The 13,181-nt window shown below is 44.0% G+C and overlaps 1 protein-coding gene across 3 annotated transcripts in view; it reads left to right on the top strand.

The window, feature by feature from the left end:
- CACNB4 (calcium voltage-gated channel auxiliary subunit beta 4) overlaps positions 1-13,181 on the top strand; it is a 255,237-nt gene that overhangs the window by 101,782 nt on the left and 140,274 nt on the right. Inside the window, exons 1-2 of one of the 3 annotated variants that reach the window (XM_007183076.2) lie at positions 10,772-11,049; positions 12,971-13,130. The exons of 1 other annotated variant lie outside the window; for it this stretch is intronic. In XM_007183076.2, coding sequence (XP_007183138.2) covers positions 13,125-13,130 — 6 coding nt within the window. In that variant the 5' untranslated portion in view covers positions 10,772-11,049; positions 12,971-13,124. Of the gene's footprint in view, positions 1-10,771; positions 11,050-12,970; positions 13,131-13,181 lie in introns of those variants that run through there. One more of the 3 variants, XM_007183075.2, reaches the window with a different exon arrangement.

Here is a 13,181-nt window from a genome sequence, read left to right as displayed (position 1 = left end):
TTCAGTAGACTACAAAAATGCTTAAGTTGGTTTCAAGCATAAGAAACAGCAGGAATCTGGATTATAAGCACATGTTTTGGGGAAAGTGTAATGAGTGGATGAAATAAGGATAAAGTGAGAAAGATGTTGTAAAGTAGAGATGGCAGTAGACAAGTAGATGGAGAACAAATACCATGAAAAAGATATTCTACTCTCTTCTTTTATGGTTTTAGAGTTGTGTGTTGTTAGGACACTTTCCCATGCTTTCTAACCCTTCAGCTCTCTCTGATTATTTTATATTCATTAAGTTTATGGTTAAATGAAGTAAACACAACCAACAAGAGCTAAAAGTGAGAGGAAATGAATGACTCTACTGGCTATGAAGTTAGCTTGCTCATCCCTTCTCTTCCTGGACCTTTTATTCTTCTCCCCCAAGTTTTAGTGATTGATTTGCTTGATTGAAGATAGGATGATGATATCCGAAGCTGTTATTTTGGTTCACATCTTACTGTTCTAGTAGGTATCTTTTTCAAGAGTGAGCCTTTATTAGTTGAGGCCCACAGGCCATCTTCCTGACATTGTCTTTTAGTTCAGTTCTTTCATGGAAAGCTTTAAAGGTACCTGGCAGGGAAAAACTCTTAATTTCATTAAGTTGGGTAAATCTGAACATTTACTCATAACATTCTTTTCCTAATGCTGGCAGATAGTACTTTGAGATCTGTAACAATGTGTTTATGAACCACCCCCCCCTTATTTTCTGGAATGAACTATTACTGTCTGTTAGTATCTCTTTCATGGCATGTAAACATATCCAAATTATGTTACAAAGGCTGTTCCATGTTCATGTGATCCATAGGTTTAAATGGTTAGAGAGCCCAAGAAACCTCTGGAACATGAAGATTTGACATTATTTGCAGATTAACAAGTTACTCATTTATTATCTTGTAGTGTTTTATATTTATTTAATTTGATGGTTGAAAGAGTAACTTAGAGGGGCTATGAGAAATAATTTGTTTTAAACTACTGTTTTTGAAAATTGTGATATTATTGCCTTTCCCATTTAAAAGAAAATAGATTTATAAGGTGTACAAGACAAGAGGGTCATTTCTGAACCCTCTCACACAAGGTTCAAAAATACAGTGAGTTGGGGTGCCGTAAGGTACATGGCACCTAAATATTTATTTGGATATTGCTATTTTTAATTTTCAATCTATCTTAAACATTTGAGAAATCACTTTCTGTAATTAAGAAAAACGCATTGCCAAACAACTTTAAAAAATCCTGTGTGTGTGTGTGTGTGTGTGTGTGTGTGTGTGTGTGTGACCAGTCTATATGCTTACTTTGTTTATGCTTTTGGATTTATGAAACATGCCTACAGATATAATGGATTATCGGTAATTTTTCCACATTCTCCTCTATTTTCTATCAATACAAATGTATACTATTTTTTTTGTTATTTTTCCCCAAATTCATACAATTTTCTATGGAGATGATTGTTATTTTCCTTAAATATTTAATGCAGGAATCACTTCTGAGAATTGGAATTTAGATCAAGTAACTCAGCTTGTTTCCATTTGTGTCTCTCGGGGAAAGGCTTTGGACTTAGTGCTCTAACTTATTTTCCATCCAGTATTGCAAAGGAAATGACCAGGTTAGGAACTAGGAGAAATTATATTGAAAATCTTCATGAGGAAATCCTTATGGACTTTGCTAAAAAGTGGTGAATATTTTTCTCTTTGTAGTGGTCTACTTCAATTTAAAAACCCAATCGAGTTGAAGATTTTCTTTGAACTCATTTGAGCTTTGAAAAAGCAGTATAAAATTGGCAATTTATATGTGTTTTTAGCTTACCAACATTTGGGGTTTTTCCTAATCTTTGGTTTTAGAAAATAAACAGACTTACTGCGGCTAAACATTTACGTAACAGTGTCTGTTTTTAATGGGGGTGGAGGGGGTGGGAGTGAGGATTTGTTGTAACCGATCACCATCTTGGTTTTGTTAGCATTTTGTGAAAAAAGAATTAGAAGATACGCCACAACCTAGAGAGAGACCTTTTTCTGAGTCCAGTGCCTACCTTATGGACGTTTTTTTTCTGATTGCCTTCTTCTTGTTCTAATGACCTCCATCTTAGTTACTTTTGCAGCTGGCATTAGTTAATAGAAGCTGCTTTAACAAAGAGATCCCCAGGTAAAGATGTGTCTTTCTCTTTCACCCAGCAGTGTAGGAGAGCAGTCCAGGACAGCAGAGTAGCCCTCTTCACAGGTCATTTACTGACTCAACTTTCTTTAGCTCTAATAACTCTTCATTGTCCTTCTGTCTGGTGGACATTGGCTCATCAGTGCATATCCAAAGGAACGGGGAAGAGAGTGTGAGGGCAATCAGTATCCTTTCAAGGATGTAAGGTGTAAATTGGATACATTACTTTCACTCACACTCTGTTGGCAAGACCAGGGTCACATCTCACTGCAAGGGAGGCTGTGAAATATAGTTTGTAGTTGGAGAGTCATATGCCTTGCTAAAATTGGGGGTGGAATAGGGTTTATTGCTAAAAGGAAGAAATGGAGAATGGAATCTAGGGCTGTTAGTCATCTTGGCCATATAGAATAATAAAGAAGTCAAAGCTTGGCAGTGTGCACCAAAACCGCCCGCCCTTCCTTCCTTCCTGCTTACTGGGTTGCAGAAGCTAAAAACTATCAGCCGGAAGCTCAAGACCAGTCCATTGCCTGAGGCAATCCTACTCAAGTCTAGCAGCATTTTGTAAAGCTTTAGGTCTCCCTGCAGGTGGGACCTAGAATGAGGATTGCTGCTCTAAACTCTGTATTTTGCAGTTAGTCAGATTTCCCTATTTCCCTGTTGAGGGTCTAGGATGCCTGGTGCCTAAGGCAGCATGAGATATGATAGAACTTGAAACACAAGGTCCTCTCAGGACTATGTTCTGTTGTGGCGGTCACCTATGTCATACTAGCTTATTCGCCTTTTCTCAATGTAGTTACTGAACTTCTACTTTCCAGTTATTGTGATAGGCACTGGGTTAGAGAGGGGTATGTTAAGATGAATAAGACATAGTTCCTGCCTTTGAGGGGTACAGAGTCTGGCACTGTTTTCCGTAGGGAAATAGGGGTTTCTCCGAAAATATGTTCTAAGGCAACAATGTTTTGGGAAACACCCTGGGACCCCAATGCTACCATGCACTCATCATTCACCAGTATCCCTTCTGCCCATAGATTCCACTCAAGAAAAGCCTCTGCCTTTGACACAAGTCCAGCTCACACCTGAGTTCCTACACTCCTTTCCATCTTGTGGTTTGTTTTCTAAATCTATAGCAGCCCTAAAATTGACCTCACAGATTCCTGGCTCATTCCCTTCTCTGTTGATTCCCTCTAAGATCTCAAACATCTACTAGACTAGACTGCATGGATTATGATGGAGGCAGTGTCATCAGGGCTCAAAATGTGGGTTTTCTTTTCATGTTTGTCATGCACTTTCTGCATCCAGTATTTATTGAGGCTCTTCTATGGAATGAAGCATTTAGGGTACAAAGCTGAGTAAGACATGGTTCTTGCTTGAGTTGTTCATCTTGTAGCAGAAGAAACAGGTCTGCTGGATGAATTACACACTATTATGTGGTAGGCCCATTAGTAGAAGTCTAGGAGCATAGAGGGCTCTGGGGGTATAGAATGAGTGTGTGATTGTCTGAGGGAACTGGGGAAAGGCTCAGTGACATTTACCTCGGACCTTCAAGAAAATGAATTCACTACTTAGAAAAAGTTGAGGGTGAGATGTTCCCAGACAGAGGGAACATTGTGTGCAGAGGTATGAAGGTATGAAAGATTATGGGGTCTTCTCTCCATCACCCCCCCAAAAAATTACATCAACACATTATATAAATTGTTTTTTTTTAAATAAAAGCATTGTTAAAACAACACCTCTATGTCACACCTAGATTATTTAATTTGTAAGAATCTGAATCTGAACAACTCTCACCCAGTCAGGGCATGAAGACAATTTGTTGAGGACCCTCTAGGGATGTTTGTATTGTGGGTTTTCATAGCTCTAAAAAATATCCACATTTCGTTTTGTGAGCTTTTTTTGTTGTTGTTAGTCACTGCACTGTTTTGGCAGCCCAAGTGCAGAAGTGGCCAAGAGTTCAGGGCCATTGTGAGTTATTCGCATATTTATTTAAAGCCGTGTGTGTGCAAGGCACTGTGCTCGGCAGCGGGCATATGTGGCGAGAAGCTACCGGATTCCTTTTTCCATGGAACTCACATTCTGGAGACAGATGTTAATTCATCAGCTTCACTAATGCGTGTTCATGGGGGCGTGGTGGTGGGAGGGGTGGGGTTTTAGGCAAAGGTCTCAGACTAGACGGAGCCCAGTGGTGGGAGTGGGTGTGATGGGGGTGTCCGAGAAGGGGAGGCTGGCTCTAAAGGAGAGAGGGAAGGAGTCAGAGGTGCAAAATGAGGGCTGTGAGGCGAGAAATGCTGAGGCCATATGCTAGACCGTGTTAAAGGTTTGAGTCTTCGCCGTAAGAGCAACGGGAAACCTCAGAAGGTTTCAAATAGGAGCTGACATGATCTGATTTCTGTTTGGAGGAGATACTAGGTACTTAGTAAGAATTCATGGATGTTTATTGGATGACCGAATGGTCTGTAAAAAAGAAACAAAAACAACAACAACAAAAAACATGTTATCAAATCAAAGAGAAAAACTCCCCCAGGGAGAGAAAAACCTGAATTTCTACCTCAAGGCAGTAACAAAATAGAAAATAACCTTTCATAAATTTTACATTGAAAGAAAGGAAACTGTTTACTCTTTATAGCAAATTAAGAATCTTTGGAAAATGGTTTGCCCATGGCTGTGTAGTAAGTTGGTGGCCGATTCATTTCTGCCCTGTTCCCTGAGTGAAATTGATCCCTTCCTTCCTCCTTTCCTGCTTCTCCTGCTGAAGCTTTGCAGATAAAGGAATCAAGTTCCTCTCCAGCTCTCCTCAGAGCTTCTCCAAATGTGAGAGCTCTGATTGCAGCCATCTCCTCGGTTCGGTTTCTGTCTGAAGGATCTCCGTGCGGCTCCCCGGAGGATGCAGTTGCTCATCTTCGAGTTCCCGGCCTCTAAAGTAGTGCAGAGTGGTCAGCAATTGAAAGTGTAATGATTAAATTAGCATCGATCATATGAACTAAATGATGTATAGGCGACGGGGAGGAGACCAGCTGGACTCGTCTCCTCAGCCTCTTTTGGCAGAAGCATGGAAAATAAAGCCGTGTAAAGTTAATGAAAATTGTGGCTGCGTGGAGTGTTTTTGCCGAGAGATTGGCATTTTTTTTTTTAACAGAAATTTCAGAAAGCAAGAGATTTCTGAGTAATACGTCAATCACAGGGAGGGATCTGTCATTTTCTGGCAAGTGAATAGGCCATGGGAATTTTTTTTACCTTACCTACACTCACTCTTTTATGAATTATGAAGTATTATTTTTTCCCGGAGCCATCAAGAGTGGCAGAGAGGAGGAAAAACGAGTCCACAGATTCATTCTTCCTTTGAGTGTCTCTAGGGTTTTTTGTCTCTGCCTTTTTATCCCTGTCTCTGTTTCTCTTTCTCACTGTCCTCTTGCCTCCTTGGTGAGAACCAGTCGTAGCATGTGTTACAGGTTTTTCGTGGGGATGCTTTCTTGGCAGTGGGTTGTGACAGGCTGGGGCAGCCAAGGAGCGGCTGGTGGAGGTGAGGGAAGTCAGAATTCTAGTTTGGGGAGAGGCCGGGCCGTCGGGAAGGTCAGGTGCGCGTGCTGCGCCTATCCCGGGGCACACGGGAAGGATGCGGAGCTCGGAGGGGTGGCTGAAGGGTTGAGGTGTCGTCAGGCCAAGGAGGCCTGGGAGTCCCTGCCAGCTTCAGCATAAGGAGCAGTCAGCCTAGCCAGATGAAGCAGGTAGGCAGCCGGGAGGAGGTTGGCATGAAGGTGAGTAGGGCAGGGGGAGGCAGGATGCTGGTCTCAGCTCTGCTGGCTGAGATCAGGGACCCAGGTGGAGATTGAGAGGACCAGGCCAGCATCAGGGGCAGCAGGGACGAGGAATCCCACCGCAGAGGCAAAGGGCACCAAGGCCAGAGCCCAGAGATGAGAAGAAGCAACTGATGCTTGTGCAGCCTCGAGTTTGTACCACACATCGTTCTGAGCACTTTCTTATAGCAAGGCTTTTAATCTTGCACGATAATCTTGGGGTAATCCTCATTTTACAAAGGAGGAGATGGAAGGCAAAGAAAGGCAAAGTAGCTCACTGAGTGTCATCCAGCTGGAAAGAGGCACCATGAGGATATGCAGGCAGCCTGGCTTCAGAGTCCCTCCTCTTAACTAGCCTGCTCTGAAGAATGCCTGTGACGCTGCTCCTGGGAGTACCATTCACACGAATTGCAGTGCATGGGGGCCCTCCGAGCTGGGCGATGTAGGCGGCCCTGATTCCACACTACTCCCTTTAAAAAAAGACTGATTCTTCACTCTGCCTTATGCCGTGCCAGGCGCTTTCTGTGTACCTTTCATACATTGACTCATGAAGTCCAGAACTCTTTTTACCTCCGTTACAGATGAGGCACAGAGAGACGTAAGGATACACCTGCCTAGGCAGTTAGGTCTACGTTCAAACTCAGAGGACTACTAAAAGGGCAATCAATTTGTAGAGTTTTGTTTCGTTTTGTTTTGTTTTCACTCTTGTCTGCCCTGCCGGTACCACCTGTCTGAAGCACGTCAGGGGGGAAACAGGGGTTACAATATTAATGTGCAAAATGCCATATATGTTTCTAGAGGCAAACAAGTGTATATCTGTGCTTGCAGAAGAGAAGAGGGAGAAAATCATCTAGTACACTTGGCCACTTAGGAAAACTTAAAAACAAAGAGCAAAATAAGCCCCAAGGTTAAATTGGCAGGCAGAGACCTTGGGCTCGTGTTCTAGTCCATAGAGCCAATGAGAGTCCGAACACTGTTCTTTTGTCTCTTCCCTGACCTCTCAGAGTCCTGCTGCAGAACACATAACTCCACTGGCTTAGAAAGTTAAATTCTGGAGAAATCTGTGGGGGGAAATTAGATAGCAAAATTTCCTTTTGTTTCCAAATCTGTACCAATTGTCTTGATCACAGCTATCTAAAACTCAGAGCTAATCAGCTGATTCTTGGCATTTCTCTCCCTCTTCCCCTCCCTTTCCAAACAAATGGAAAAGAGAAATGCTTGTCCTTTGTATTCCACCGTCAAATCCATGGGTGTGCTGTACCACAAAGCCCAGCCCAGGTAAGAAAAAGCAACTCCATGTCCCTAAGTTTGAAGCCAACAAAAACTAGCTGAATGTTGCCTTGAGCTGCAGAAGAGAGCTTCCCTGATTTGTTGAGGACCACACCATTCCCTCCACTGAACTGAGCTCAGTGAGACGTTTGTCAAATTGCAAGAATAACCTCTATACGGAGAATCACGTGGAATTTAGAGAATAGAATCACACAAACAATGCCTTTTCATAAGGTCTTTTGACTTTGAACTGTTGATCATGGTGAGAGATGACTTGAAAGGAAACACAGTCAGCAGGGCACCCTCAAAATGGGACGACGCCTTTGGGGGCTGTGTAGTTTTGGAGGCTACTCAGGGGTGAGAGGTGGGCAGGTTATGGGGAAACACTGATGCAAGGTGACCCAGGAGCTTTTCAGACTGATCCTCATTGTAGCTGGAAATAGAAGTAGACCAGGGGAGGGCTGGTTTCTCTTTCATCCTCTCAATCAATCACTTAACTGGAGAACTCTTCAAACCAAAACTAAGACGGTGCCAATCCCTCATTTGATGTTCGCCTCTTGCTGCAGTGAAATATGACACCCTTGAAATTTGGCCCTCAGAACTTAGACCTGATAGGATATCAAGGCCCTTTCACCAGAAGCTAGGGACTTGAGATCATCTGAAACAGGCCCAGGAAGCTCCCAGGGACCTCTTGCTACTTCTCAGCCAGCTCTCAGTTCAGAGAATCTTGGGACAGGAATGGTCAGTTCCAAGAGCCTCTTGGAGTTCAAGTTCACTTTTCTGGGAACTCCTCAGAGCTCCTTTGGGGAAGTCCAGACTGAGTCTCTCACTGGCTGCCTCTGGAACTCTGGGATCAGCCTGAGCATTGGGTTGAGACCTTTAGGTGACCTGTACGTGCAATGCTTATTCTATGGAGATCCAAACACTAGGGGCCGACTCCCCAATCTATTAATTGATTTTCAGTTGTCAGCTTGTGGGTGACCAAATAGCTTGTGATTAGACAGTTTTTAGAATGAAAGGAGTGGGAAAAATAGGGGTTTTCCCATCAAAGTGACCCCCCCCCCTTTCATTTTACCAAATTCCTCCTGGGAATACACCCACTGCTCCTCATTCCTTATCTTGAAAACCCCCTCAAGAAGGAGCAGGGAAGGAACACTTAAGTATAGAAAATTATGGCTTTGAATACATCAGTTTAACCTTTTTGGGTACTAAAATGAGGGCTGGATTAGGGGACCTCTGGGGTTCTCCCACCTCTAACAATTTGCTCAGCATTTTTCTAACCTGGGAAACAGGCAGAGCCAGGCTGCCGCTGCTTTGCATCTGTTCTTAGTCCTTGAGGGGTTTGGGTGTAGGGTTGCTGGGAGTAACCACAAGCTGCTTTGCTTGACCCAATGCTCCCTCCTGACCGCCTATCCTGAGTTATCTTCCTTGCTGCCTACATTCGTATATCACAAAACGAGCCCCTGCTCTTTAGAGACTTTCTTTAGACCCTTACACTGGCTGTTGGGAAATGCAGGAGGGGAATTGAGCCATGTACAGTTTTCCCAGTAGGGGGCAGTTTCTCTCATCTTGTTGGTGAATTATGGAAGTGAACGGCTTCTTCCCACCCGCCACCCCCCCCAAATTTAGATTCCCATTTAAAGATATTCAGGAAATATCTATACTCTCAGTTGAAATAGTAAAATAAGGAAATGATCTGGAAAATCTAAGGAGAAAAAAGACCCTCTTGCCTTGATTTTCTGTTGATTCTGGCTAAAATATCACATGGCTGTAGTTAGAGAGTTAATTAAAATAACAGAATCTGATACAGGAATTTGAGCTTAGAAATCTTTTGGCCCAGTCCTCTTGCTTGATGGAGGGGAGAGCTGAGGTTAGCCTGGGAAATGACTTGCTCCAGGACACACAGTCGTCAACAGGTCAGGCTGGCACTGGGTCTCTTTCTATGAAATCCTGCCAACTGTACCCATCCTCTTCTGCCATCCTCCTGGTGGCACAGATGACCTCCTGTATGAACCCTACTATTTTCAGGTGCTGAAGGACAGGTGAGTCCCTCTGGCATCTTTTATGTTTGAAAGGATTGATGCTGTTCCCAAAGTGTGCAGCTGTGATTGGAAGACCTTAGTGGGTCAATGCAGACCTGGAAGAACTGTGCTCGGCTCAGCAGTTGTAGCTCTCGTGTTGCTCTTTGTGACTCAGATTTGTCCCTTTAAGAGTTACGCTTTTCAGAGATACTGGCTAGAAGGACGGGCCTCATTTCCTGGGTCCAGGGCCAGACAGTTACTCCTGTGCTGAGTTCCCATGAACTGCAGCCAGTGCCTTCCAGCTGACAAAGCAGGGTTGTCATTGGTAAGTGTTTATGTTGTGCTTTAGATTTGCAAAGTCCTTTCTCTGGGTTATTTCTTACCTCAATTTGGCAGGTGAAGAAACTGAAGCCCATAGATGTGGTGACTGGTCCAAAGTCATCCGACCAATTAGTGGGGAAGCTGGGCTCAGCCTCTGAGTTTCTGGGTCATTGCTTTACCCCCGTGAGTCATGCAGCTTCTCTAGATTATGTTCGTTGCTCCTCACCAACTTCTTTTCTTTCCAAATTTAGCTGGCTTCTTTTACAGTGAGCTGTAAAGCTCTTCTGTTTCAAAGCTGCAGTACCTTATTGGTTGACCAGGAAGCTGCAAGTATCTAGGTATGCTCCAGTGTGGCACCTGTCCTAGGTCAAACCGAGCTGTGGTGTGATGGGAACTGGGAAGGCAGTGGGACTTTTCTGATTGGGTTTTTGGAAAAAGATCAATGCCGCTTTAGGAATATTAAAGGTCTAAGCGTTGGGAAAAAGGGGATTTAAGCTAAAACGTTGGCTGTCGCTTAAAGGCGATTTAAAAAAAATATCAAGCTAAAAAGAAATGGACAATTTTGCATCTACATAAAGGCTTTTGAGAGTTTTTGGCTTCGTTCTCAAACTTCACTAGTTGGGTCACAGAGGTACCTTCTTGTCAGTGAGGCAGAGAGATTTCGGTGAGAATATCGAAAACTTTCACAGTAGAAATTCTTTTACAGTAGAAATTCCCACAAGAAATCTTACCATCTGTTTATTCTATTTTTCTTTTATCTTGGTTTTTAAAAAATTTTTAAATGACTTATTGCCTGCTTGACTTCAGTTGCATCTGTTAAGTACGGGTGTTGGATAGAGATGAGTATCTGTTCACCTGTCTTTACACAACATTCTCTGAAAAAAAATGTCTCTGTTACTCCCCATCCCCCTCCAATTGTGCGTTTCATTAAGAAGATGAGCAGCTGTGTTTAGAGCATTCAATCGCCTGCCTTTCCCAACGTACCAAGCAGCCTTTTAGATGTTGATGAGTGTTTGCTGCAGAACTATATGATCCAGACGAAACAGGAAGCAGCTGTCTGCTTGCTAGGGTGCTCCGCGCGGCCCTCCACTCACCGAGGGAACACTCTTCAGCTGACTGAAGCAGGGGAGCTGAGCCAATCAGAGGCTGCTTTCCTAGCTCAGTCACCAGTCTGTGGTTGAGGAAGGGTTCTGCTTTTTTATGCTCTGTTTGGGAAGGCAGATAAAATGCCAGGTCTGGACCGCCTCTGGGGATAACCTCACCCTGTGCGATGTGAATGAATAGCATCTTGCCTGGTAAATCCACAGCAGTTGATAAGGCAGGTGCAAGTCTTCCAAACAGGCCTTTTCTGTCTTTACCTCTAGCTGTGGCTTCTGTAGCAGTTTTGTTTTTGCCTTGATAGAGGTGCTCTGGATTATCAGACCTCCATGTATGACAATTTGTACCTGCATGGAATTGAAGACTCGGAGGCTGTAAGTATTTTCATAGATAGCTGATTTCCTCTCCCCTCCTCTTCCTCCTCCCACTAACACCCCCCCCAACCCCTTATTTCTTAGGCAACGCAGGGAACATGGAGCTGAAAGCCAACATCATTCGGGTGCTGCTGTGTAAATGTTCTCTGTATAGTTTAGAGTTAACTGAAATAATTCTTTATTATATAATGTCTTGTCAAGCAAAAAAGAAATTAGGGTGATAGCAGAGGGATCTAAGGGTGTAGTCCGCCTGGATTTATACAATACTTGGTCCGCGTTTGATCTGACAAGGGATAACTGCTCCTTGCAGACCGGCTTAAACTATGCAGAAAGTGCCTATGTTTTCCAATAGCAGGGTTCACAGAAAAGGCTCATTCATTATATAATACACATTGTATTGAGCTAGGGTGAAGGAAGTTCCTTAGCTGTAGCTGTATTATGCGCTTTCTGGCCAAACAAGCAGTGCAGATCTCCTGCTTCTTTGTTAAGGAAATCAGATGCAAAGGTTGTGGTCATATAACACCCCAGTGCAGAGGCAGGAAGTATGTCCCTGTACTCTACCCTGGAAGCCCGGAGTAGGCTCACTTGTGTTTTGGCTTAGAAAACTGGACTCCTTTCCCTCCGCAGGTGAGACTCATATAATGTATTAAAATCAGGATGAAGGTGGTTTTGAGAAATCCCTAAAATCATACCATTTGAATGCTAGCTTTTGAATCCAGGGTAAAGCTGATGACTGAATCTTTCTTTTACTATTGCTAGTGGTGGTTCTTGATTTTTTTCATCAATTATATAGAAACCTTGCAAGGTAGAATGATTCGGGATGGGAATGGGACCTGCTGTGCGGAGCCTGAATCTTCTATGAGTGCAATGCCATACATGTTGCTACATTTGAAACAGGAATGTGTTATATAAGATTCTCTGGCTAAACCACCAAACAAACAGATTATAACACACAAAAAAAACCCCTATGCTATACGTCAGTGCAGACGTATGTATCAAATGATGTGCTAGCCCTGAAAGATAGAAACCCTCTGTTCTGATGAGGCATCCCATTTTCCTGCCTGTCTGCGTGTGAGCTCTCACTCCAACTCTGTTTCTGCAAAGTCTCTCTGGTGTTGCCCAGCGTGCTCGTAAATTACCAGCCTGTCAGTTTACTGCAAGGGACTGTAGTTGGAAACGCGGTGGCTGAGATAGGGAAGGTCCACGTTGGCAAGTGGGGTGGGAGGATGGAAACGGCAAGTAGAGGAGTTGAGTGAACTGCTTCCCCGGCTTGGTTCTTCGGGAGGTCTGATCATTTCTCCTACCCCTTCTCTCCACACTCAGTTATGAAACATGTGATGCCTCATTGAATTGCAACTTTTCGACCCTTGGTTTTAGACTTAAGTGGATTGGACTTATTGCAGAATAAACCGGTGATGTGAGACACCGGCTGCTCTGACCAGAGTCGGCTAGGAATGAATGTATCCAGCACCTTGTTCTCCAGAACTGTGTACATTTCGGATGCAGTGGTTCAGAGGGGAGCCATTATAAGTATAAAAACGTGTTCTTTCCCCTCTTGGTCCAGCCTCCCAGGACGGCCGAGCTCTTGGGTGGGGTGGCAAGTGCCGAGTGCAGTGATTTGAGTCCGTGGCGGTAGTTGATGGCGGGTAGTGCTAGGTACTGCAGTGCTCCGCTCCCAGTGACTCAGTGGCGGCCAGCAGGCCGAGATCCTCGGGGCTGTGCACGTCTGCAGAGGCAAGGCAGGTGGGAAACTTGAGGAAGGAAGAAAGGCACCTGGCCCATCCTTAGTTGAGAGAGAGTAGGGGAGGCTTTCTCATGGGTGGGATCGGAAGGGTGTCCCATAAATCAGAGGGGAAGGCAGAGGTGTTCGGAGGGGTGAACTGTCTCTGAATGCTCATTTGAGTTTATTTGTTTTTATAAGGAAGAATAATGTGATGTGTTACCCAAGATGGTGTGAACAAAGCTTCAAGCCAATGGAGAAGACTAGGCCTAAATAGCTGACCCGGTGAAGTGAAAAATAAAGCCACACCTGGAGAGCCACATCCTCAGCAGTCTTTCTCAATGCCAATGCATTTATGGCTGTAAGTGTGGGGTTTGCCCAGATCGAAGCTAAGCTCTCGGAACAGGTCTGG

The sequence above is a fragment of the Balaenoptera acutorostrata genome, chromosome 8, assembly GCF_949987535.1.
Source record: "Balaenoptera acutorostrata chromosome 8, mBalAcu1.1, whole genome shotgun sequence".
Lineage (NCBI taxonomy): Eukaryota > Metazoa > Chordata > Mammalia > Artiodactyla > Balaenopteridae > Balaenoptera > Balaenoptera acutorostrata.
This window is presented reverse-complemented; position numbering and strand designations above follow the sequence as displayed.